This window comes from Phallusia mammillata, chromosome 4 (assembly GCF_965637545.1).
Source record: "Phallusia mammillata chromosome 4, kaPhaMamm4.hap1.1, whole genome shotgun sequence".
NCBI classification, from domain to species: Eukaryota; Metazoa; Chordata; class Ascidiacea; order Phlebobranchia; family Ascidiidae; genus Phallusia; species Phallusia mammillata.
Window position 1 is genome coordinate 3206127 of NC_137255.1, and position 25629 is coordinate 3231755.

Sequence of the window (25629 nt, forward strand, 5' to 3'; positions counted from 1 at the left end):
TTGCAATTGTGGCGTTTCAACCAATAATTTCAGTGACAACAAATGTATTTGCACATAGCTGAAAATATACTCCATTAATATTTTGGGAAAAATCAGGGGTGCACAACCTGCGGCCGTATGGCCACGGAGACGAGTTTGTGCGGCTGTGACCATGTATGTCAAAAAATACACGTGCTGGTGGCGGTGACGTAACTAAAATTATTTTGCAAAATATTTTGATTTTGAAACTGCTAAAAACAGATTTCGTGAGACTGGAAAAAAAGATTACCAGCCTAATGACCATATGCGCCAGGCTTTTTAACCGCTTATTGTGTGCAAACAGTGCGAAAGAACAGGCACCGCAATCATCACAATACAGATTATGACGTCATAAACGGTTAGCTCTGTTTAGCTAAACTTATGCGTCAAGTAAGAAATTTTTAATCTGAGCATTTTGGGCGGCTTTAAATGGTATATATATGATATAAACCTAATTCTTTACACCAGTTATTTTCAAACAAAAAACAAACAAGCAAGCAATTGGCGGCCGTTGGTGAAATACTATGCGGCCCCCTGAGATTAAGAACTTTTGAATGCGGCCCTTGCCCCGAAAAGTTTGCCCACCCCTGATTTAGGCAAAGCGCTACACAACCTGAAGGATAGTGCAGGGCAGGCTAAAGCTATTATTAACTAGCTGGGGGGTTAGAATAAGTTTTCTGTTCAAGTTACAAACAAGCGTGTTACCTGAAGAAAATACAGAAATAGATTAGTTTTTAGGTAAAAGTATAAACAACTGCAACCTGATTCATTTAACGAACAAAACATCGCGCAAAAATTCTACATTTAAACATTACGGTTACAAATTGTTGTAGAAGGCAACCGATATCTTAACTATAGTAGATAAGAACGAAGCCGCTTAATAAGCTGTTTTAAGTTAGTTTTTGTTGAGTTTGCTGTTGTCCAATAATGTTTTAACGTTTGTACAGCTATAGCAGTGGAAAAGAAAGGTTGTTGTTAGAATGTACGAGGCAAAGTAACAGTGTACATCTTTTCTCAAGGAAAGAAATTGTAATATAATATGGCTTCTATTTCAACGCTTTTTGTTCCCGCAAGGGGATTTCCCTTAGTGTGTGTGATCTGATCCACTTGTTTACTGACTTTCAAGTTTTTCAGATCATGTGTTAGAGGTCAAACGTCTACTCTAGAAGATCAAGTGTGATTTTGTTTAATTTCTAGTCTGAACATAATTATAACAAGATGCTTTTTAATCTTAATATTGCTCTGTAAATCATAGTGGAGGTGTGTTATTGTTAAATAATTTGTTAATTCTCTGATCAGATTGTTCAAGGAGGGAGGGGGGGGGGGGACATTTAAATCTCTTGCCAGAGTGGTTTAATTTGATTTAGTTTATTTGATCTTTTACTCATCTTAGCACTAGCATAGTTTTTACCAATTTACATAAACTTTATCAAAAGCTGTTTAGCTTTTCTGTTTGTATTGTTTGTTTATGTTATTCACAATTATATAGACAAGATGATTTCAATGTTGTATTTTGTACTTTTAAATGTTGTTACCAGTCAGTTGGGCTGGAAATAAGTTTTTCCAACTTCTTGCCATGCTGTTTAGTATTTGAAATAAATCATTTTTTCAGTTCTTCTTTTTAGGGTAAAGGAAAGTAAAATATATTTTTCAATTATTTTAACAAACACAATGGATACTACGGGCAGTAATTCCAGAAAGCACTATGCTTGGTTGGGAAAACTCATTGCTGAGTAAGTATTTTTTTTACTTTCTGTTCGAATTGTTGTTATTGTTGAAACAGTCTAAATTGATGAAAGTGCTTCTGACTTTCTTCCGCTAAAACAAAAATTTAGAACTACAGTATTTAAGTGTAGTGAAAATGTCTTTTTAATTGGCAAAATCATTAGTGTCCAGTCAAGTCTTCTTTTACCAAAACAACAATTATTTTTGGCCGCCTTTAGGACAGAGTTCTGCACCCCCTAGTCCAGGGGTTCCCAACCTGTGGTACGCATACCAGTGGTATGCGAAGGTTTTTCGGGTGGTATGCAAGTAGCTTCCGTTTCATTTTTTTTAAAGTAGGTGCGCCCAGAAAAGACTTTCGATGCGCTGTTAGCAAATTTACACCGCGCATCTACCAATTGGTGGACAGTAAACAAAAACAAAAATCTCAGTAAATTTAGTTATGGTGCTTTAGTGTTATTTTAGTAGGCCAATATTATTCTTCTGAATAAATATGATTCGATCAAATTAGTTGTTCTGCAAAAAGTGGTACGCGTTGCAGTACAGAGCGTTCAAGTGGCACAAGATCTTAATAAGGTTGGGAACCCCTGCTCTAGCCCAAGTGCTATGTGGTCCAGCTGCCTGTTTTATAGCGAGTCTGTTGAATATTTTTTTTCTAGTTGGTGAGATTTAATTTAGTTCAACTCATTGAGAACCACTGGATTGTTGCAATGCTACTCAAATTTCTTTACGGAAACACAAGTGACTCTGATAGAATTAGAACCCAAGGTGATTGTGCAAATCACTTGGCCAATTTTCCTGGTTATGCAAAGTTTTTAAGTACTTTTAGTATCTGGGGCAATTTTCTTTCGTTGGTTAGGTTTGGTTTATGTTTGGTATTATTTTGATGTCATTCTTTTGTCTGGGCTTTCTCTTTCTAAGCCTTTTAAGTTTTGTTTCTATTGTTAACTATTAGCTCCCCAAGAGTAAAACATTTTTAGTAGTGACTTTCACATCAAATGAAAGGTATGTTAGATTTTGGTATAGTTAGGATGATATTGGTTAGGAGATGAAATGTATTAGTTTTTTTGCTGTTTTAAAAATGTGATGATGACAAACTTAAGTGGTTGCCTTCCTTCCCTCTGGTAATCAGATTGTTTAGGTTGGCAAAAATAAAATTGGAACTATTCATTGCTTTTTCTTTAAATCATTGTATTATGGTGATTGCTGTGTTTGACCTGGGAGTTGCAGCTGTAGCTCACCCCAATGCTGTAATGAGTTTCCATGTTTGACCCCATAGCCCAACTGTTTGTCCTGCTAGTAAAGTTTGTGTGAAATGATCAATGTTAAAAGTACCTTTTTCTCTTTTTGAGTTTTGGTCACTACATTTTTGTTTTAACTTTCTTGTCGTAAGGTATGTTACTTTTTGTGTTAACACATCTTACTGAATGTGTTAAATTTGTGTAAAAATGAGTTTTTTGGGGCAGGGATAGAAATTCAAAGGATTCCACTTGTGATTTGGTGCTGGAGGCTGAAAGAAAACAATTTCCAGTTCACAAAAACATTATGATGCTCGTTTCCAAGTATTTTAAAAAGATGTTTACCATTGAGGTAAATAAGGCCACTCTCTATGTTGCTGAACTTTACCTAATTAATAAAATGTGCTACTACCTTGCAGATGAAAGAGAAATATGAACGCATTATTAAGATGCTCCAGATTCCACATCAGCGACTTGCAAATCTTATTGAGTTCATTTATACTGGTAGAATTAAAATTACTGAGGAAAATGTTACAGACATTTTGGATGATGCAGAATACACTGAATTGGAAGGTTTGGAATTCTTATTATGAAATATTAGAATTATTTACTCATGAAATAAAGTTTCACATTTTATGTTTTTAAGCCCTTAAGAAGATTTGCAAAACAGCACTGCTCAAACTTGTATCTGCTGACAATTGCCTGAAACTTTGAGCTTATGCTCAGCGATACAATCTGGATAAAGTGTTTGTTAAAACAAACCAAAAAATCACAGCTAACTTTGCAGCAGTAATTCAACAAGATGATTTACTGCGACTTGATGTTGATGATTTGTCTGCTGTTATCAAGCTGAGAATGGGTCAATTACAACCCTCTTCAGCGTGAGGGATTGTTTGTGAATCTTTTCTCACAAATGGATTTCACTTTAATTAGCTCTGATTTTCTTGCCCAAATTTCCACAGAGGTAAAACCCAAAATGCATTTTGTAATGGTTGTCTTTGTGCAAACATTTCGACATCAGTTGTGAAGATATAATCTATTGCTGCCAGACATAATATGAAATTCATGGAGCATTTTTGGCAATTGTCATTTTATTCAGATGTTTCGATGTGCTATACAGGTCGCCTTCATCAGGGTAAATAACACTTAATGCATGCAGTGCAGTGCACAATAAACAAAGGATCAACAAATTAAACGCAAGCACATCAGATCAATTCTTGATTTTAATGTGGCATCTGTTGTGGCCCGGGAACCTGAATACAGGAAAATACTATTTCTGGAGTCATCACATTCACCAAATGGGGAATCACAAAAACATCAAAACAGTCATAATGCTTTTAGCGTGCTACAGGCACCTGCTCAAAGATTAGAGGTCCAATCATTTGTTATCGCACAGTGTTTTTGTTGCAACCTGACATGCTTTGATTAAATTCTTTTTTTTCTTTGTTTATCATGCATTAAGTGTTATATACCCTGATGAAGGCGACCTGTATAGGACGTCAAAGCATCGGAATAAAATACAATTTCCAGAAACTCTGTTAGTTTTAACAGTTGTAATTCATATGCCAATTTTCTGTTAAATTTTCTAAGTCGAAATGTGCATGACCTTAGTATTGGCTGGTTATTTGTATATTTCTGTACAGGACCGTGTGAGAAAAAATGCAAAATGTTTGTGTTTACTTGTTGATGCATTTGCAAAAGTTAACCGACCAATTTCTACTAGTGGTAAATATATTTGGTAGTTTTTAGGTATTTTAGAACTAAAGTCTTACATTTTTTACACAGAAAAATTTCTGATTATTGGTGGAAAGTGTTCGCCTACAGATTGTGTTGCTTATGATGTTAATACTAAACAATCAAATCAATTGCCAGTAAGTTTTTGTGGTTTAAAAAAAAACATGAATTACTTGTTCACATGATGAATTACCAAAAAATAACATCTTGCAAAACGATAACATTTTAAAAAAATATGCAAAATAGATACTGCCAAAATTGTCCGATATTTTGAAAAGAATTCTTGTTTTTGTGTTTCAACAGAAACTTAACATTGCAAGACTTGGGGCCACCTTAGTAAAAGTTGGAAGTAAAGTTTATGTGGCTGGGGGATGGAATGATGATGCTGACAAAAGTTGTGAAATGTTGAACTTGGATGAACCAACAAAATGGAATGTGATGCCAAATATGTTAGAATATCGCTCCTGCTGTCGATCTGGTTTCATAGCAGGTTAGTTAAAAAGGCAAGAGTTTGTAGCTTGTAGCGACTGTTTGTTGATGTTAGGAATATTTCGCTGTGGTGCATCATGTGTAGCCACATTTTCGTAAAGTGCTTTAGGCCAACATCAGAAAAACAAACCGGACAGACCAAGTTCAGAGTCACAAAAATATCAACACAACTAAATAACTCAAAACTTATTGAACTTATGTAAACATAAATCATAAAACTGACTAACAAATACAAAACCAGCCTTGTCCCAGTTTTATTACTTTTCAAGTTTTGAAATCTTGATGGATTTGGATAAAACTTTAACTGTTAAATATAGTCATGTAGGTGTGCCATTTGTTTCATTTGACCCGATAGTGTGAGCAGTTACCCAGTTATCCCACAAAATATAATTGATTTGTTATAGATTTTTATGATGCCATGCACCACACATGAAAAATTCCTGTGGTGTTAAGTCTTATAAAGGCAACTGACTACAAGTTTCTATAAACTTGTGTTTGTGATCTACTTGCAATAAATGGTGGCTGCTATTTTGTAGAGTGCAGTTATTGGGGGTGTTAACAGCCCGACATCAGAAGCATGAATGCTTGTTGCTAAAACACCTCTAGTGGTCAAAAGATTAAACAATGACCATTTTATCAATGACCAAAGTTTTACAGGACTGTAGTTTGGGTCATTGTGGTTTGTTGTTTTGTTGGTTTTCATGTAGAACCCCATCAGTTATCCCATTAACCTCTTAAAATGGCTAACTTTTTTAAATCTACATCTGTGCCTGCAAGATAACCGTGACTGTCACCTAATCAAAATCGTTGCTTCAAAAACACAAACTTGGAACAACTTCTAAAGAAATATTAAACGCCTTTCTGAAACGGTAACTGACCTGTCAAGTTGTACAAGGTTATGAATGCACTAAAGTTGGTTACTATAGAAAGCATAAACAATGCCAAGCATCAGCAAGTTACCAATTACATGTACCTTAGCAACATAGTTTGATTAACAGTGATCGAATATTTGTAAAAAATAATTACGTGTTTGGCAGGTCATAAACAATACAACGTTTTTTAACCATTTTTATCTCGTTTACATTGTTAAAATGCAAAAACAGTTTGTTACATTGAATTTAGTGCAGTATGCACTCCCTTTGTTATGTCACAATTGACGATTAGATAAGCCAATACAAAAAAATGAAGGCGTACGGCTGTGACATAATGACTCCCTATTATAACACAGTGGTAAACGGAATGTTTTGGGCCTATGTAGTTTTTGTAAAACTTTCGTTTTTTCTTTCCATCTGCAGATCATATCTATATTACTGGAGGTCTCCGTCAGCTTTTAGAAACACTGTCAAGTTGTGAAAAGTTTAACATTTACAACAACAAGTGGATGAGAATAAATAACATGTTGCATACACGAGCTGCACATGGAACTGTTGTTTGCAATGGTGAGTAAACTAGAACCTGCTATTAAGGGGACACACATTGATTTTACTCCAATTGTTTTGTTTTTCTTTTTTTTCTTCCTAAAGTATGTCTGACTCGTTTTTCCATCAAAAGTTTGATGGATTTGGATGAAATTTACACAGATAGTAGATATAATCATGTAGAGGTGCATCCCACTTTGGTTGTCCTGATAACCCTAGTATTTACCCCACTAGCCCCCTAAAATGGGTGAGTTTGTAAACAGTGTCGGAACTGGCAGAAATTATTTAATGTATTTTTATGTTACTGGGCACCACGAACGAAAGATTTCTGTGGCGCAATAGTGTTACAAAGACAACCAGTTGTATGTTACTGGTTTGTGTGTTGCCTGGTGGAAGTTTTGCGTGGTGTGTTTCTATCTTGCATGCTACTGATGCGTATAACCCTGGAGCTTTTTGGCTAGGCAGGCAGTTTGTTGAGTTTGTTTGGCTCTTTTTGTCAGTTAGTGCGCATAGGTGCCCCCTAGCTTTGTTTTGTTTGTTTGTTTATTTTAATACTTTTTGCTCTTTCTATCTTGACCGAATAACCCACAAACAGTAGTTGATCGCTTTTCTTCTTGCTCTAGACTAAGTGCCTCCTAAAGGCCACCTAGTGTAACCTATAACTTGTAACTTCTTTCTTTTTATAACTTAAGGTTTTTTGCCCCTAAGACCTTTCGAATCTTAACGTTTTTTTTTCGTAAACGCCACCTAGTGAGCCTTTAAGGCATTCACTGTAACTCCCTCTAGTGCAGTGCTCCGCAACCGGTGTGCCGCGGCACACTGGTGTGCCGCAAGACGATGCTGGGTGTGCCGCCGCAAAACCGTAACTTTTTGTTTTAAAATTGTTTTTGTGTATTTTAACATTCTAGTAAACGATACAGTTCACAACACCAAACTAAAGCTACACTACCCATTGGTGTTTTATTACGTCATAATGGCTTAATCGGCCCGGTGTGGACCCAAGAGGGTTTTTGTGTGGCCCGCGAACTAACTTTCAAATTTTAGGTGTTTACCTCAGGTGGAATACCCAGTCAGACCACTGATTTTAAATAAATGCGACGTTTTATTCGTATGATGGAAATAGTTCCTCCTGGTGAAATCAGCAATTCCAATTGTTGCGTCAAATTTTTCAATTGTTTCGGCATTGTATGCCATTGTTTTCGACATAGAAGTTTACTGCACTTGGTATTTTTACTTTGCTACACCGTCTATCTGTTTCTCGTTTATTGCATTGCAAATGTTTTATGCACATTATATGGCATAAACGCACAACATTTTCAAGGACATAATATTTTTGTTCATATTACTTTTACAAAAAAAGTTCCAATAGTACGGCCCTTTACCAACGTAAAAAAATGTTTTTGGCCCTCAAAGAAGTTTAAGACCCCTAGATTAATGCGTTTTTAGGCTTTCAAAAATTCAAATCGCATTTTTTGGTTCGGTGTGCCGCCGAACATTTAACTCATGTATGGTGTGACGTGTGCGAAAAAAGGTTGCGGAGCACTGCCCTAGATTAATGCGTTTTTAGGCTTTCAAAAATTCAAATCGCATTTTTTGGTTCGGTGTGCCGCCGAACATTTAACTCATGTATGGTGTGACGTGTGCGAAAAAAGGTTGCGGAGCACTGCTCTAGTGTAACTTATCTTTGTTATGTCATAAACCTTTTTTTGCGCCTTTACCTGTGTTACGTCAAAAACCATTGTTGCGCCTTTAACTCCCCCGGTCTCTTCTCGCTCTCTACCGCTACCCCTCCGCCTCTATTGACGGAGTACTTGCGGCTGCGTATCGCTAGAGTGCCCTTTTCCTTGTTTATTTATTTACTTTACGGTAAGTTCCACTGACCACCCCCAGGCGTGTGCCTCCGGGTGCTTATTGGGACTTCCCCTTGTTACAATTAACGCCTTGTGGCCTTATTTGCTCTTTGTCGCCGCAAACGTCGAAGTCCCCTATCAAGTTGTTTCTTGAAGGGACTTCCCCTCTGACGTATATTTTGTTTCGGGGTTTTCCCCTATTTAGTTACTCTGATTTTTGTGTTTGTTGGGGATTACCCGCACAAAGATCCACAGCAAGTTAGGTACATTCCCGCTTGAGCTGCAATTCAGGTGCAACCACACATCAGTAAACCTAAAATACACATAGAAATCAAGTTAAGCCGCACCCTTGTAGAGCTTACCCCCTCTTTTTTCCACTATCAGAGTCATCTTTTTCTTATATGATGGTGTTGATCGGTACTTTGATGAGTTTCGTACCCTGCAAAATCCAGGTGATGACGCAGAAATATTTCCACTTCGACGGCTTTATGACAATGTTCGATGATAGGGTCCCTAAAAGCCTACCACCCGGTTTACGTTGTTTCCAGTGCCAGCAGAACTTGGATCAAAACAATTCTTACCTGCAACTTCTAAACTGGACTGGGGAATATATAACAAACACACCTTTCTCACGCATAGGCATTTTCCACACATCTTTAATGGGTACGTTCACCTGTTTTTTGAAGAGGTGCAAATGGATAATATCCCATATGTAGATACACTATTCGGGCCTGAGATACAAATCGCGAAACCTGGGGAATCCTTTGGCCCCACTTGCAGAAACTACATGCAGCGGGGCCACTGTACGAACCAGTGTCATCGCCAAAAGAAGTGTAAGTTATGTGGGGATAGGAATCACAAGGCGAGAGATTGTCCATTCGAGTCTAGCATTGCAGACTCAGATGAGGAACCAGATGGTAGAGACAGAGCACAATATAAGAAAGATTACCCTAAATTGCCACAAAACCAAAACAATCAACACCTAAAGGTTCTATGCCAGATAAATCTACCCCAGATGATCTTTCCCAAGAAATACATCAGATAGAGGTACAACAAGAGAAGCAAATCCAGGTTTTGATCAAAAACATTGAAGTTGAAGAACCTACTCCTCTTGAATTAAACTTTTCCATCTTGGCTCCAACCTCTCCACGTACATCCAACAAATCTTTCGAGGCAGCAAACAAATCACCAGAAGTCGCTAGTAAGTCATCAGAATCTACACAAATCATGGATGCAGAACCTTCAAATAAAAAACCAAACTCTCTGTCAGTCTCCTCCTCTTATGCCACTCCTCTTACTCAACGACGACGACTTCCATCTATTCCAACTGATCGTCCGACATCTCACAGAAATGCCCCATCCACTCCACCCCCAAACAAACAAACAAACATTAATGGCCATTTTGAAACAAACCCTGATAAAATAATACACGAAGTTCATCGTTTTTATCAAAACCTTTGGCAAGTGAATAATAATACGGACACAAACGCCCAAAAATTCTTCATCTCGCAAATTGAACCCTACCGGCCGCAATCAATAGACGCACCTTTTACGCTAAAAGAACTCAAAGTAGCAAAGAATTTAATCAACAAAAACTCGTCCCCTGGCGACGACGGCCTCCGGGTAGAATTTTACAACCACTTTTGGCCCTCACTCAAAGAAAATTTCATAGAATTAGTATATAACATATATCTAACGAAAGAACTCCCCACATTCCTTAAAAATGCGCAAGTCAAACTTATTCCGCAAAAACAGGATAAGATGTATCTAAAGAATTGGCTTCCAATTTCCCTTTTAAACGCCGATTACAAAATCATAAGTAAAACGGTTTCAATGCGACTTCAAAAAGAACTTAACGAAACAAAAGGTGTGGAACAGGCCTGCACAACTCAAAACCACGCAAGGGCCACAACGGAACGCATAAATGTTTCGCGGGCCGCATGCTAACGTATTTTAAATGTTTTAAATGTAGTAAAAACGGCGAGCACTTTGCCGGACCTCGTATGTCCCTGTATAAGTCTATAATAACTCTAGTGGAGAGTACCACAATACTGTTTTAAAAACTTATCGGTCATGCTGGATATAACTGTTATAACCAAGGCAAAATTTGAAATTTGTTCTGTCTATAGTTATTACAGAGCTGATAATTTCATACGACGTTTTTATTAGCTTTCTTTCGTCGCTGACAAACAACAAGCGCGTCGTAATCAGGCACGAGGCTGAAAAATTTTTAGAATATCCTCCAAATGTTCATCAGCAAGTGAAGATCGCTGTTTTTATTAAAGTTTAATACAGAGTAAGTTTGTTCACATATGTAAGTGCTGCCGAACAAACTGAAGATTTGTTTTGCGAGAGTTACCAAATTTTTAAACTTTTCTTGGTGCAAACACTAAAAGTGTTGCAAATTGCTTTCTTCGTGTTTTCTTTTAAGTAAAGATGACGCCCCCCTAAAATTGGGTGACCCTTTTAACAATGTTCAAATTGAATGAAAATTGGACAGCTTGTAGAACTTGCCATTCATAGGTGTCTATTTTTTTGTTTTACTCCATTATGCCACTATTTATTTCTCCTTTTCTTTAAAAAGGGCGTTAAATAGGACATACTTTAAACAAACTTTAATCTGATTTATATAGTTTGTGCCGATCACTGTGTTTTACCTTACAACACCCGACTTTCTCATGGTTATCTCTTAAAATGCATTATTTGCACTTTTGCATGTGTGGGGACCCATGAGTTTCTGCTTGCAGAAATAACTATGGTTATAAAAGACAATGGCCAATATTGGAAACTAAATAAACTTAGGAAATATATTACTGTTGTAAAATAGGTTGAAGTGTAAATGCAACAACAAAATGTGCTAAGCCACCCTTCTAGTATTTAAAGTAACAAGAATGAAATGTTGGTTATGATTTAAACACATTTCCGAATGTTTTGACAAATCAATTTTTCTAAGTCAATGTTGAAAAATCTTGGAGTTTTGTTTGCAAACATAACTTTGTGATAATGCCCTGATTTTAATGGTAACAATGTTTAGATTCACTTTATGGCATTGGTGGTTTGGGTGACGGCAAACGTTTATCTTCATGTGAACGCTATGATCTGAGGAGTGATGTATGGAAAGAGATTGCACCTCTTAATCAAGCAAGAAGTGGTTTGGTATGTGTGGTATTCGATGGAAACATTTATGCAATAGGTAATAGTTGTAAGTTTAATCAGCGTATGTTTGGATTAAAATGCTTTTATTTTTCCTGATTACAGTACTGAATTTTTCACTTTTTCTACTGGAACAGGTGGACAAGGGGAAGATTTCCAATGTCTGTCATCTGTTGAGCGATTTAATCCTGAAATTGGCAAATGGGAGAATATTGCATCACTTCAACATGTTCGCTACTGTTCATCTGCTTGTGTGGTTGGAAACACAATCTATGTTATTGGAGGGTGAGAATAATCAACTTCAGCAACTAGGAATAATGTAACATGTGCATTTGCACACTTTAAGCTCATTAAACTTATTCTGTTTTTTTAAGGACTTAGCCCTTCATATTTGTATTTCAATAGTAAAATAAATATTTTTGTTAATGTGATTAACACTTTAACATTAACACAATAGTAAGTTACTTACCATTACCACATTTTGTTCCATGTGAAAAAGTGCGAAAAAATTAGCTAGATGTTCCTTTGCTTATAAATAATTCTATTTAAATTGTAAATATTACCTCGAATAGTTTATGTTTGTGGATTTGAAATGAACAAAAGTTATATGAGTTGCTTCAGGCAAAATGTTCTGACAGCTTCGTAAAAAAGTTCGTGGCAAGGCAAAAAATACAATTTTTTTACAGGTCTGATAGAGAAGAAGACTTAACATCAGTTGAAGTTTATGATCCAACTTTAAATGTTTGGACAATTGCTTTTGAAATTGAGAAACCAGTTTGTGATGCAACAGTTGTTGCAATTTAAATGTTTTGCTGATTTGGTATCATTGTTTCATAAGAGTTCTATATGATTAACTTCCGCTACTTTGTTACATGCTGAAAACAAATTTTATTATACTGTTGTTATTTTTGTGGGTAATTTTTTAGAAAAAGTTTAATTAGATTTCTCTGTCACAGCTAGTAACATAGAATTTGATCTATTTTTTTTTTTATAAAACCCACCCAAAATGGTTTGGACTATAAAACTGTTTCTATTAATTATTTTTTTGTTTTATTTCCACCAGGTCTCTCATAGTTTCTATGCATACTTTTTAATATGTTGTGCCCCTCAGATTTTTGTTTTTAAGTTGTACTTAATATGGGTCCCCTTCACATATTGATTTTACCCAATTCGTTTTTTTCTTTTGTTTTTGATTTTTTAAACAATTCCTACTACAGTGCTAGCTTTAGTATAACACCACTGTACTGATTATAATGTGAAATGCTGTAGTTTTAATTTGTACTCAAAGTTTATGTTGTTTTTTTTAAATTCAGGTATAAGTTACTTGTGAGTGTAAAGTTTAAACAACTACAGTTCTAATGTAATTAGTTTTCAACATGTTATCTGGCTACATTATATTGTGGACGAACCTCTTTGATAAACATTGTTGATTGTGCATTTTTCCCTGTGTAAAACTGTTCCATTTTGTTTCTACATTTATTTTGCATGCAACCAATATAAACGAAATACTACTAGAATGTATTACACGCTTCCAAATAATACAACACCTGTAGAGGCAGCTTAACATACTTTCACAGCAGTGACAACAGCAACAGCCCGACAGGTCCAGGGCTCCACTCCGCAACCTTCCTTTCGCAGGGTGATGCCCAACATGACGTTATCGGCGTCTGACCTGGCAAAAATTGCTTCCCTGGCCGCTGCGGCGTCTTTGACCACAACCAACGGTGCCAGGTCTGGTGGGTCCCCACCTGGTGATCCCCGTGAGCGATTGAATGACGTAGCTATGCGACAAGCGATGACTTCACCCGAAGAAAAGCGGGAGCCCATATTCGGGACAAGAATGGGCGCATCACCACGTCGTAACGCCGAAGACTCAAGAAACCCATTCACACAAGCCATGCAGCAACAGTCATCGCCATTTTCAAACCTCGTTAACGAATTCGGCCGTTCAGGAAGCTCTCTTCCTGATCACGTGACCGCCTTCTTACGCAACAACATTGTCGGGTTGCCCGTGACGTTACCAACATGAGGTCGTTTTCAAAGATGGACGCAAAAGTTGTGTCACCGCCCGAAATGCCGCGCAATTTGACGTCATCAAACGGGGGAGTTTCGGCGAGTGAAGCCCGCAAGCAGCAGCAGAGAGCAATGGAAGGCGTACCAGGCGACAACTAGCCACTTGTGAAAAACCAATGCCGGACTTGCAGGAGAATTTTGAGCTGTCCTAGCGCGCTGAAACTTTATTGCAGAACACACACTGGTAAATATATTAAGCAAGTCATTATAAATTCACCAATAAAGTGAAAAAAACTCATGAACTTATACTTTGAACAGGTGAACGTCCATACCAATGTGATCTCTGCTCTCGCGCTTTTACCACTAGAGGGAACGTTCGCACACATTACAGCAGCGTGCACAGACGGGAACTACCTCCGGCCTCAGCCTCAAGTGCGATATCTATTGGCAGACGCGGTGGCAATGCAGCCCAGCGCAGTCATGCCTGTCCGTTGTGTAGCAACGTGTTCGACGACCAGGCGGCATTTGCACAGCATATGCAGATTCACGCTCTAGCCAATAAACAACAACAGGATCAGTTGTTCGCGATGAAACAGCAGTTGGCCCAGAAAGGTAACTTTTTTTTAAGTTTTTCCTCGATATTTGTGCAAACTAATTTGAGGTCCTTGCATAAATAACGTTGAAAGTACGAGTAAAGTAACTTATCCCAATTTTGCCAACATTTTCACAACAAGATTTGTTACAAATACCAGAAGTTTAGCAAAAAGAGACTCCTAAATTTATTGTGCCTGTGTGTAACTCAACGTTTTAATCCTCAGATCATCCTGGTACCCGGCCGACCCTTGCCCTCCCTGCAGCCCCCCCGCGCTCCCCCAACTCAGTCCCCCTGTCGATATGACGTCACGCAACAACGTCACAAAGCCATTGATTGATGTCACAGCGGCCGGAATCACCGATCGAGCGAAAAAGTGAATCACGATCTATGATGGTAAAAAGCGAACCAACACATTGCCACGGGATGGCGCCAGAGACACCGGTGCTTTGGATTTGTCTCATCCGAGCAGTGCAAGCAGCAGTAATGGTTTGATGAATAAAAAGGTTGTCGATAGTTCGGCTGGCAATTCGCCGACAGATCTTTCGAAAGGTCGCAGTCCAGCAAGCAGGTGAGATTTCGGACAATGGGCCAGCTTATGGCAGTGAAGCATATCAAATTAAATAAACATTATGTGCTTAATACAGCAGATTATTTGCCTCCATAATTTTTGCGTATTTTGCTGATGGGAAATGGTATATGATACAAGTACAGTATATTCAAATATGAATTTGATTAGATACCCGGAAGCAGAGATGAACTATTCTCAGCAGCGTCAACAAATCTTGGCTGCCCAACACGAATCTACTTTGAAAACATTGAAAGAAGAAAATGAGGTAAATAATTTCTGAATTTCTCTGCTCTTCCAAAATGTAGCAAAATGCTGTGTATATCTGCCCTGTGGATTTGAACTCAAGTCATATATCACAAGTTATAGATCAGATTTAAAGTTCGATCGCTTTTTTTCACGCAGCGTTGCACTGACGAACAAGCTCCCATGCAATTGGTCCGACCTGTGCTGGACAGCGCCTCTTGTGGCAGCCCTTCAAGCGAGTCTTTGTCAGTTGAACAGCAAAGATCGATGTTAAGTGAGGAACAGCGCTATGCTTTGAAGGTAAACTATATGACCTAATGTTTTGACATTACACCGTTCATTAAGTGTGAACATGAGATACTTGCTTCTTGGCTAAACAAAACTAATTTGGCCCATTCCAAAAGGCAAAAATATATTTTCGCGTATTTATTTTTGTTTGTTTTTCTTTGTGCAGAGACCATTTGGTGATGACAGTTCCAGTAACCCGGATGCGAAACGTCACAGTCAGCCACGTCACTGGTGCGATTTGTGCAAGAAGCAATTCTCTTCGGCGAGCTCCTTGCAAATCCACACTCGCACTCACACTGGAGTCTGTCCCGAAGAGAAGTTTTCTTTGTAAATCTCCTTTTAACTGCCAAAATAAGTTAATTAAGGATGGGCAACAGTTTAACTTGATATTTCTTCTTACACAGGATCCCCAGAAGATCGAGGAACAGAGAACAGTTTGTCTGATGGTGAAGCTGAACCGAGTGACGCATCAGGAAATACTTCAGTGAACGCGGCCCATGAATGGTTGTGGAAGGCTTATCAAAGAACACAGGGACAGGTGGGAAATTAATATCATTTGATAATCATTTAAAACCAAAACGCACATTATGTGTTTGACCCGTTTAAATTTTTACCAAACCTTTTAATAATGTAAAAACTTTATAAAAAATGTACCAAACCGTTTAAATATGTCAATTTTCTCCTAAGTGTATTAACACAACTAATCGAATTTCACAAAATCACTCAATTTTGACGCTCTTTTCTTTTGACAATTTTGCAGGTAAATTAACATCCTAAGAAAAATGCGGGCATAAATCTTGCCACAGGGCGGCGACAAAGCGCAAACCAAGAGAACTACAGAATGTAAATGAAAAGAGTTTTACCCACAATTCTGCGAAACGACCAACAGTTCATTTAAGATGTTTCACTTTTTGGTTTCCTAGCTGCTGTGTAAATATTTGTTTTGTTTTCTTTATTTCCTCTCTAAGCTGCTGATATTTTTTCAACCGTCAATTTCGGTTTTTGAACTTGCAAAGGTAATTGATGATTTTTGTGTCAACCCTTGAGTTTTTCGTGTGAACTTTTTCTTTTTGCCTATACAAATTCAGGCAGAATATTTTTTAGAATCTGTTAGTATACGCAGGCCGTTCATAGCAAAGCGGTTGATTGTGTTTAGGCAAAGCGCTACACAACTTGAAGGATAGTGCAGGGCAGGCTAAAGCTATTATTAACTTCTAGCTGGGGGTTACAATAGGTTTTCTGTTTAAGTTACAAACAAGCGGGTTGCCTGAAGAAAATACAGAAATAGATTAGTTTTTAGGTAAAAGTATAAACAACTGCAACCTGATTCATTGAACGACAAAAAACATCACGCAAAAATTCTGCATTTAAACATTACGGCTACAAATTGTTGTAGAAGGCAACCGCTTAATAAACGAAGGCGCTTAATAAGCTGTATTAAGTTGGTTTTTGTTGAGTTTGCTGTTGTCCAATGATGTTTTAACGCTTGTACAGCCATAGCAGTTGAAAGGAAAGATTGTTGTTGGAATGTACGAGGCAAAGTAACAGTGTACAACTTTTATCAAGGAAAGAAATTGTAATACAATATGACTTCTATTGAAACGCTTTTTGTTCCCGCAAGGGGATTTCCCTTGGTGTGTGTGAGCTGATCCACTTGTTTACTGACTTTCAAGTTTTTCAGATCATGTGCTAGAGGTCAAACGTCTAGAAAATCAAGTATGATGTTGTTTAATTTCTAGTCTGAACATACTTTTAACAAGATGCTTTTTAATCTTAATATTGCTCTGTAAATCAGAGTGGAGTTGGTCTTTGTTAAATAGTTTGTTAATTCTCTGATCAGATTGTTCAAGGGGGCAGGGGGGGGGGGGGGGAGTTGAGCGTTTACTCATCTTAGCACTAGCATAGCTTTTACCAACTTACACAAACTTTATCAAAAGCAGTTTAGCTTGTTGATGTTAATGTTATTAACAATTATATAAACAAGATGATTTCAAAGTTGTATTTTGTACTTTTAAATATTAGTTACCAGTCAGTTGGGCTGGAAATAAGTTTTTCCAACTTCTTGCCATGCTGTTTAGTATTTGAATTACACATGGATTTCTTTAAAGATTCCAATAAATCTAAAAATAAATCATTAGGGACAACCATCAATTATCAACAGTAACAGACAACTTTAAAACTTTCTAAATGCGTAAACCAGGGCAGTGGTAAACAAACCATAGGTTATTACATAGTTTATTTTGGTTGTGCTACACTTTCTTTTTAGGGCTGTGGCATTTCCATTAAAATTGGGTAAAACCAGCTAAACTTATGACAAGGTAACAGTTAGGAATTTTGAAACCAAGGGTGAATTTTTTTAAAGAATGAAACACATTATTTACTTTATGTCTTAATAAAAAATATAATATATATGTATACTTGCAGTTAAGGTACCTTGTAGTTATGTATAGTTACCTAATAATAATCCACTTACAATGTTTACACTAATCAAGTTGACAACTTACAGATATTACTGTACAATATGGCCATGAAAAGTCAATTTTGGATTTTTTTTATCTGATGGAAACTACCTTTTTGTTCCTATGGTTTTTACTGGTACTTTTCTTACCTGTATTGACCTATAAATAATATTGTGTTGTAAACAATAACTAATAACGTATTGTTTAATACCAATGTTTTGTAGATATCTTAAACTGTTTTGCAATAAATCAATCAAAGAAAATGAAAAAAATATTTTCTAAATCGCGGGAATTAAAAAATCTGGGAAATAGAGGAACCCTACCAAACACAACTGATACAACTGACAGTGACACCACACAGCACTATGCTTGGTTGGGAAAACTCATTGCTGAGTAAGTACCCTTTTCTATTTACTTTTTGTTTAATGCATAGTGAAAACTGCTTTTAATTGTCGAATACATTAGTGTCCAGCCAAGTCGATACAAAAAATATGACCACCTTTAGTACAAGGTTCTGCACCCCATATCCTAATTATAGTATTTGACTTACAAAATTCCTTTGTTTCATTTTTATCCACGGCGGGTAAGCAGAGGCTCACTTAGTTATGCTCACAGTTTGTGGTCCAGCTGCCTTTTTTTAGCGAGTCTGTTGTTTGTTTTTTATAGTTTCTTGCTAGTTGGTGAATTCAATTTAATTCAACCATCAAGAACTATTCAGTTGTTGTAATGCTTCTCAAATTTACTCGAAAATTAGGGAAAAAAGCAACTGTGATAGAATTAGAACCCACAACCTTTTGAACCCAAGATGGTTGTGCAAACCACTTGGTGAGTTTTCCAGGTTATGTCCAGTGTTTAAGTACTTTTAGTATCTGGGGCAAATGGTTAGGTTTGGTTTATGTGTAGTATTATTTTGATGCCATTCTTTTTTCTGTTTTTTTTCATTTAAATTTTGTTTCCATTAATTTTTTAAATCCATTTACTGTTAGCCTGAAATGTCTGATGGATGTGTTTAAAGTGTTACATTTTTGCTTAGATTAAGTCTATATTATTTACATTCGTATCCAAGTGGTTACCTATTAGCTCCCCAAGAGTAAAACATTTTTACTAGTGACCTCCCCAACAAATGAAGGTGGTGCAGGTATGTTAGATAACAGTTTTGTTTTGCTGTTTTAAAAATGTGATGATGGCAAACTTGAGAGGTTGCCTTCTTTCCCTCTAGTAATCAGATGGTTTAGGTTGGCACAAATAAAATTTGAACTATTCATTGCTTTTCTTCAAATCATTGTATTATGGTAATTGTTGACCTGGCAGCCGTAGATGATCCCAGTTCTGTAATGAGTTTCCATGTTTGACAACATAGCCAAACTATTTCTCCTGCTAATATGGTTTGTGTGAAATGATAAGTGGTAAAAGTAACCTTTTCTCTTTTTGAGTCCTGGTCACTACATTGTTTTTTTTGGCAGGGATCGAAATGCGAAGGATTCCACTTGTGATTTGGTGCTGGAGTCTGAAAGAAAACAATTTCCAGTTCACAAAAACATTATGATGCTTGTTTCCAAATATTTTAAGAAGATGTTTACTATTGAGGTAGTTAACGGTTGTTTTACAGTAGCTGAAAGTTACTGATTGATAAATTTGCTGCTACCTTGCAGATGAAAGAGAAATATGAAGGCATTGTCAAGATGCTTCAGATTCCACATCAGCGACTTGCAAATCTTATTGAGTTTATTTATACTGGTAGAATTAAAATTACTGAAGAAAATGTGACAGATATCTTGGATGATGCAGAATACACTGAATTGGAAGGTTTGGAATTCTTATTATGAAATATTAGAATGCTTTACTAATGAAATAAATTTTTTACATTGTAATTTTTTAGCCCTAAAAAAAATTTGCAAAACAGCTCTGCTAAATCTTGTATCTGCTGACAATTGCTTGAAACTTCGAGCTTGTGCTCAGCGATACAATCTAGATGAAGTGTTTGTTAAAGCAAACCAAGAAATTGCAACAAGCTTTGCAGCAGTTGTTCAAAGAGATGATTTTGTGCAACTTGATGTTGATGATATGTCTGCTGTTATCAAGCTGAGAAACAAAGTATGTTTTGGTTGGTCATGAATTGTTTAACATACTTGTACTGTATGTAGTTGTGTTGCTTTACACTTTCTTTATTTTATTAGCATTGTGAGGAAGCTCTTTTTATTGGGGTTGTACAATGGGTTAATCATAACCCTCATCAGCGTGAGGAATTGTTTTTGAACCTTTTCTCACAAATGGATCTTTCTCAAATGTCCTCTGACTTTATTGCCCAAGTTGCCCAAGAGGTGAAACCTATTAAAGTCGTCATACCTTTGCACCAAGTCAATAAAGTTGTTGCTTGTGAATAACTAAATAAACCTATTTCAGAGCAGTTCATGCAAAAGTACGAACTATTAATTGAAATTATCAGTTTACCATATTAAATCTTTGGTAACTTCGTTATTTTACTATGAAACTGATATTAGTGTCACTTTAGTCAAAGATTACTTCTATTTAATATTATCTTTTAATATTTGAACATATTTGTTTAGACTTTAGTAAGAAAAAGTTGTGAATGTTTGTGCTTACTTGTTGATGCAAAACTGAATGTCACTCAACCAACTTTTACTGGTAAGAATTTTCATGGGCTTTTTCTAAGAATTTTGTTTTAATTTTAGGTGCACATTGTTTGTATTGCTTTACTTGGGATGGAATAGGTTTAAGTATTTGAACAAAGTTTTGAATTTTGACAGTTTATAAATTTGGTCTGTTGTCTTTGTGTCAAAAGTTTTGTTTGCCTAAGCCTGGTTTACAATCCCAAAAGTGTACTGAGCAGATAAAAAATTTGCACATAACGACAAGGGCTAACAGTTCATATGAAAAGGCAGCATGCAAAAAAAGGAATTTATGTTGCAAATAGTAAGTCTATTATTGGATTCGTTAGAACAAAATTGGATGAAAACAAATGATTATTAACCACCTTCTAGTATTCGGTAGTTTGAAAAACTAAATTTATTCGTTTTTTCACAGATAAAATCCTGATTGTTGGTGGACGGGACACGCCTACTGATTGTGTTGTTTATGATGTCAACACCAAGCAAACCACTTATTTCCCAGTAAGTTTTGTGTGTTAAAAATAAGGGTATTACATTTGTGAAACAATGAGTTACCACTACTTTTTAAAAATAGTTGCAACAAAAAACAACACCAGAGCCAAATTCGTTCTAATTTTAACAGAATTTCTGCTTTTTTGACAGAAACTAAACTATAAAAGAGTTAGGGCCACCTCATTGAAAGTAGGAAGTAAAGTTTATGTGACTGGAGGAGGGTTTGGAGATGCAAGTAAAAGTTGTGAAATGTTGAACTTGGATGAACCAACCAAATGGAATGTGATGCCAAATATGGTGGAAAATCGCAGATGGTGTGGAACTGGTTTCATAGCTGGTTAGTTTATCAAGTAAAAGCTATAATAGACAGTTGTTGATGTTGGAAACATTTTTCTGTGGTGCATTATGTTAAGCATAATCTCATTTCCAAAAAGTGATTCTACTAACATCAGCAATAACAGGACAGGCCAAGTTTAGAGTCACAATGCATGTTATCGCAACAAAATAACTCAAAACACATTTTACTTATGTAATCATAAATCATAAAGCTGAAAAATAATTACAAAACCAGCTATGTCCCAATATTAAGACTTTGTATTTATTTCTGCAAAACTTCCAAAACCGTTTATGACTTCTATACATCACAAATGATTAAGTTATACCAAAGATTTCTGGTGGAGTTTGTTCATGCACTTGTGACATGAAACCTTAATGGATTTGGATAAAACTTTAACTGTTTGACACAGTCATGTTGCCATTTGTTTCATTTCACATGGTAGTGTCAGCAGTTACCTCTTTATCCCACACAATGTAAACCATCTGTGATAGATTTTCATAATGTCATGCACCACAAACGAAATTCCTGTGGTGTAATAGTCTTATAAAGGCAACTGAATACAAGTGTCTTTAAAGTTGTGTTAGTGATCAACCTGCATTAAATTGTAGCTTTCGCAAAAAGCAGTTATTGGGGGTATTAACAGCCTGACAGCCCAGCATTTCCCCTCACGCATGTTAAAAAAGGTTGCATTTTTTTAAAAAAATCTGCATTTAACAAACTTAGATGGTTTATAGAATGTGCCATTATAAAGTTTTAATTGTTGTGTTTAGCCTCGTAGCCTCATGATTTACCCCATTTGCTTCCTAAGCTAGGTGAATTTTATATTTGAACTTGACAAAGCTTATAGCCCAAACATTTCTTCAAACAATGTCCACAGTAAATAAGATTGCATGGTTTGTGCTTTACATTGCATGATTTTTTAAATTTTAATTGTGTTTGACGAAGCAAATATAGGTTATAAAAAATTGTCTAATATGGGACCCATAATAAAAATAAATGTTTTGAAATAGCTCATAGTAAATGCGCAATTACAACATGTACTTGGCCACCAATCTGGTGTTAGTTACCAGTATATTTGTATCTGTGTTTTACCTTACATTTGATGTTTAGATATATACAAAAACAAATATTATGCAAAAAGACCAACTACTTTTGGCAGCCATCAAAGTTAAAGCTTGTGTTGTTGTATGTAAAAATATTGCATATTTACAGAAAATTACAGAGACTTTTTTTAATGTTTTTTTTTTCATTCCATCTGCAGATTACATCTATGTTACTGGAGGAGACAGTCGTTTTAAAACACTGTCAAGTTGTGAAAAGTTTAACATACACAACAACAAGTGGATGAGAATAAACGATATGTTGCATGCAAGACATGGACATGGAACTGTTGTTTGCAATGGTGAGTAAACAACAACCTGTATAGATTTTATGTGACAAGAATAATATGGTGGTTATGCTTTACTTACATTTATGAATGTTAAGATTGTAATGTCTATTTATCTACCCATGAGCTATTTATGGTCATGTAGGAGTTGTGATGTATTTCGTTTAATCAGTGTATTAGTTATTATGGGTCTACTTTCCTGAAGGGGACACATATTGTTTTTGTCCATTTTTTTTCTTTCTTCTGACTGGTTTCCATGTTTTGGTTAAGAAAGAATAGTTCAAAAAAATTTACATGTTTTGTAGATATTGGTCTAAAGATGGTCCATGTGAATTTTTAGCCCGTTTGATCCCTCGGTTCACCCACAGCCCACCAAAACATAATTTTTTTAAAACGGCTATACTTGCTAAAGTACTTCATTTAGGAGTTGTATGCTTTGCTGTTTGGTGCAATATAAGGTATTTCAAAGCATTTTGTATCTTAAAAAAAATTAACCCATTTTCACCTCAAAATATTCGTTTCTGTCTTACGCTAGTTTGTTAAATTCGTTTGGTCAAGAAAGAGTGCTTTAAATTTTTTTAAATTTGCAAAGATATTAGTTATCATCCTGAATTTGATCCTCCTAAAGTTTGACCCCAAACGACTCAGCGGTTCACCAACAGCCTCCAAAACGAAAAAATTAAAACAGCTGTACTGACCCAATTACATAATCTAAAGATTTCATGCTTTGTTGGTTGGTGCAATGTAAGCTATTCTAAAGAATTTTGTAACTTTTTGTTGGATTCACCCATGTTTACCCCTTATACCACAAAATAATAAGTGTTAGGCCAGAAATACAAGCCCTAATGTGCTGAAATGTTAAACAATTGTTTGCAGTAGGTTATTCGTTAGGTATGTACAAATTTGCCTTAATCGGCCAAATAGTTACTTTTACAGTCCATAATATGTGTACACTGTCAGTCAGATAGAAGTCTCAACTCTCAAGGTAGTAATTCACTTGTTTACAATTAAGGCAGGTGAATACAGCGGGAGTGCTCAGAATTCACTTGTTTACAATTAAGGCGGGTGAATGCAGCGGGAGTGATCAGCTTGACGTCTTGACGGCCATTTTATGAGACAGTCGTGTTGGTGATTAAAAATCAGCTGTATTTGTACAGCTATTCTGTGTCGTTTTATTAAGTTATCAAGCTCATTTTCAGCTTTGGAAAATTGTGTTTGAAAACTGACCTTTAACGACAATTTTAAGCTCAAAGCATGAGATTAAATTGAAAGTATTTTTCCTGTTCTTATTTACTGTTATTTGTAATTATATGACAATAATGATGCAGAAAGAATACAGACAAAACTTTTAAAGTTGGGTTAAGGCTAAAGTTGGTTAAGTTTTTCTTTAAGAATCTAAAAATAACCAGGATTTGTTTACCATAAATCCGCACAAACATGCGTGTGGAGACCCATTCGTTTTTGGTTGCAAAAACAATCATATGTGTAGATCAAATCATGTGCATAGTAAATTGGTAAATATCTAACAATGATTGTGTCCTATTTTTACTGTTACCAAATCGCATATGCATATGTGGTGACCCATTAGATTATTTGCAGAAACAATTATGCTTGCAGAAACAATTATGTTATAAAGTGCCAGGAAAAAGATAGGGACCCAATGAAATGTAGGTGCCAAATATATATCCATTATAAATATAGTACATGGTGTATGTGATACATCATTAAATATGATGTAGTATATATAAACTGGCAATATATAGGAAAACCACTATTCTAGTATTAAAAGAAATGTTTTGTTTGCAAGTGTAACTTTGTGACAATACCCTGATTTTAATGTCAGCAATGTTTAGATTCACTTTATTGCATTGGAGGATGGAATGGCAGCAAACGATTATCTTCATGTGAATGCTATGATGTAAGGAGTGATGTATGGAATGAGATTGCACCTCTCAATGCAGCAAAAAGTGATTTGGCATGTGTTGTATTGGATGGAAACATCTACGCAATAGGTAGTAGTTGTAATGTTAATCGGTGTATGTTTAAAATAAAGGCTTCTATTTGACCTATTACAGTATTTTACATATATTTTTTTCACTTTATTATTGCGCCAGGTGGAATTGGAGATAAAGGACTCCTGTCAACTGTTGAACGATTTAATCCTGGAGTTGGCAAATGGGAGATTATTACATCATTTCATCAAACTTATGACTATTTATGTGCTTGTGTGATCGGAAACAAAATCTATGTTGTTGGAGGGTGAGAATAATCAACTACAGCAATTTGGAATAATGTAACAAGTGCATTTGCACACTTTTAGCACATTATTTTGTTTTTTGGGGTTAAAAAAATAAACAAAAGTGTGGCTTCAGTTATGAACAAAAGTGTGGCTGGGGTTAAAAAAATAAACAAAAGTGTGGCTAAATTTTTTGACTGCTTCTTAAGAAAGTTTGTAGCAAGCCAAAAAGTACAATTTATCATAGGTATCATGGAGAAGGAGACTTCACATCAGTTGTTGTTGCTGGTCTAACCTCTAACATTTGCACAATTGCTTTTACATACGAAAATCCAGTTAATGATGCCACTGTTGTTGTAATTTAAAATGTAAAAATTGCAGATTAGGTATCATTGTCTCATAGGAGTTCTATATGAATAATTTTCGCTATTTTAGTTACATGCCAAAAACAAATTTTGCCATAGATTTTAATACTGTTACCCTTTTTGTGGGCAAGTTTTTAGAAAAAGCTTAATAAGTAGATTTCTCTGTCACAGCTAGCAACATAGAATTAGACTTTAGATTTTTTGTATGAAACTCATTAAAAGGTTTAGAATAAAAACTTGTTACTATGATTTAAATTTTTGTTTTATTGCCACTGTGTCTTTACTTGTTTGTAGGAATGTTTCTCACTATGTTGTTCTTCAGATTTTTGTTTTTATATTGCACTTATTTTAAATTCATTTGACTATGTTGGTTTCCTAAATATTGTTATTGATG

The 25629-nt window shown here is 35.9% G+C and overlaps 3 protein-coding genes across 4 annotated transcripts; all 3 read left to right on the forward strand.

The window, feature by feature from the left end:
- Positions 1-1636: 1636 nt before the first annotated feature.
- On the forward strand, positions 1637-3692 carry LOC145223013 (kelch-like protein 23). Its single transcript, XM_080089298.1, has 4 exons — positions 1637-1751; positions 3207-3330; positions 3398-3551; positions 3625-3692. Exons 1-4 carry the CDS (start codon positions 1690-1692, stop codon positions 3690-3692), a joined length of 408 nt encoding a protein of 135 aa, XP_079945424.1. The 5' UTR covers positions 1637-1689.
- Positions 3693-3873: 181 nt separating this feature from the next.
- LOC145223009 (uncharacterized) lies at positions 3874-14726 on the forward strand. 2 transcript variants are annotated; one of them, XM_080089292.1, is made up of 10 exons: positions 3874-3942; positions 4622-4703; positions 4764-4849; positions 5016-5202; positions 6497-6640; positions 11504-11662; positions 11760-11907; positions 12309-13879; positions 13954-14247; positions 14454-14726. In XM_080089292.1, the coding sequence occupies exons 1-8, from the start codon at positions 3892-3894 to the stop codon at positions 12424-12426; spliced, it is 975 nt and encodes a 324-aa protein (XP_079945418.1). In that variant the 5' UTR covers positions 3874-3891; the 3' UTR covers positions 12427-13879; positions 13954-14247; positions 14454-14726. The 2 variants fall into 2 exon arrangements, with proteins under 2 accessions (XP_079945418.1, XP_079945419.1); XM_080089293.1 differs by lacking the exons at positions 11504-11662; positions 11760-11907; positions 12309-13879; positions 13954-14247; positions 14454-14726 and adding an exon at positions 8854-9961.
- Positions 14727-18017: 3291 nt separating this feature from the next.
- Positions 18018-25440, forward strand: LOC145223007 (kelch-like protein 12). Its single transcript, XM_080089289.1, has 12 exons — positions 18018-18181; positions 19252-19375; positions 19441-19594; positions 19668-19882; positions 19966-20109; positions 20356-20434; positions 20834-20919; positions 21061-21247; positions 22509-22649; positions 24488-24646; positions 24749-24893; positions 25118-25440. The coding sequence occupies exons 1-12, from the start codon at positions 18051-18053 to the stop codon at positions 25233-25235; spliced, it is 1683 nt and encodes a 560-aa protein (XP_079945415.1). The 5' UTR covers positions 18018-18050; the 3' UTR covers positions 25236-25440.
- The last annotated feature ends 189 nt before the right edge of the window (positions 25441-25629 follow it).

Excerpts from the sequence above, each read along its gene's own strand:
- LOC145223013 (XM_080089298.1), top strand. The coding sequence starts at position 1,690 with ATGGATACTACGGGCAGTAATTCCAGAAAGCACTATGCTTGGTTGGGA. Across the intron at positions 3,331-3,397 it reads AAAAGATGTTTACCATTGAG|ATGAAAGAGAAATATGAACG; the intron begins GTAAATAAGGCC and ends ACTACCTTGCAG. Across the intron at positions 3,552-3,624 it reads AGAATACACTGAATTGGAAG|CCCTTAAGAAGATTTGCAAA; the intron begins GTTTGGAATTCT and ends TATGTTTTTAAG.
- LOC145223009 (XM_080089292.1), top strand. The coding sequence starts at position 3,892 with ATGGATTTCACTTTAATTAGCTCTGATTTTCTTGCCCAAATTTCCACA. Across the intron at positions 5,203-6,496 it reads TCGATCTGGTTTCATAGCAG|ATCATATCTATATTACTGGA; the intron begins GTTAGTTAAAAA and ends TTCCATCTGCAG. Across the intron at positions 6,641-11,503 it reads TGGAACTGTTGTTTGCAATG|ATTCACTTTATGGCATTGGT; the intron begins GTGAGTAAACTA and ends AACAATGTTTAG.
- LOC145223007 (XM_080089289.1), top strand. The coding sequence starts at position 18,051 with ATGAAAAAAATATTTTCTAAATCGCGGGAATTAAAAAATCTGGGAAAT. Across the intron at positions 18,182-19,251 it reads TTGGGAAAACTCATTGCTGA|GGATCGAAATGCGAAGGATT; the intron begins GTAAGTACCCTT and ends TTTTTTTGGCAG. Across the intron at positions 22,650-24,487 it reads TGGAACTGTTGTTTGCAATG|ATTCACTTTATTGCATTGGA; the intron begins GTGAGTAAACAA and ends AGCAATGTTTAG.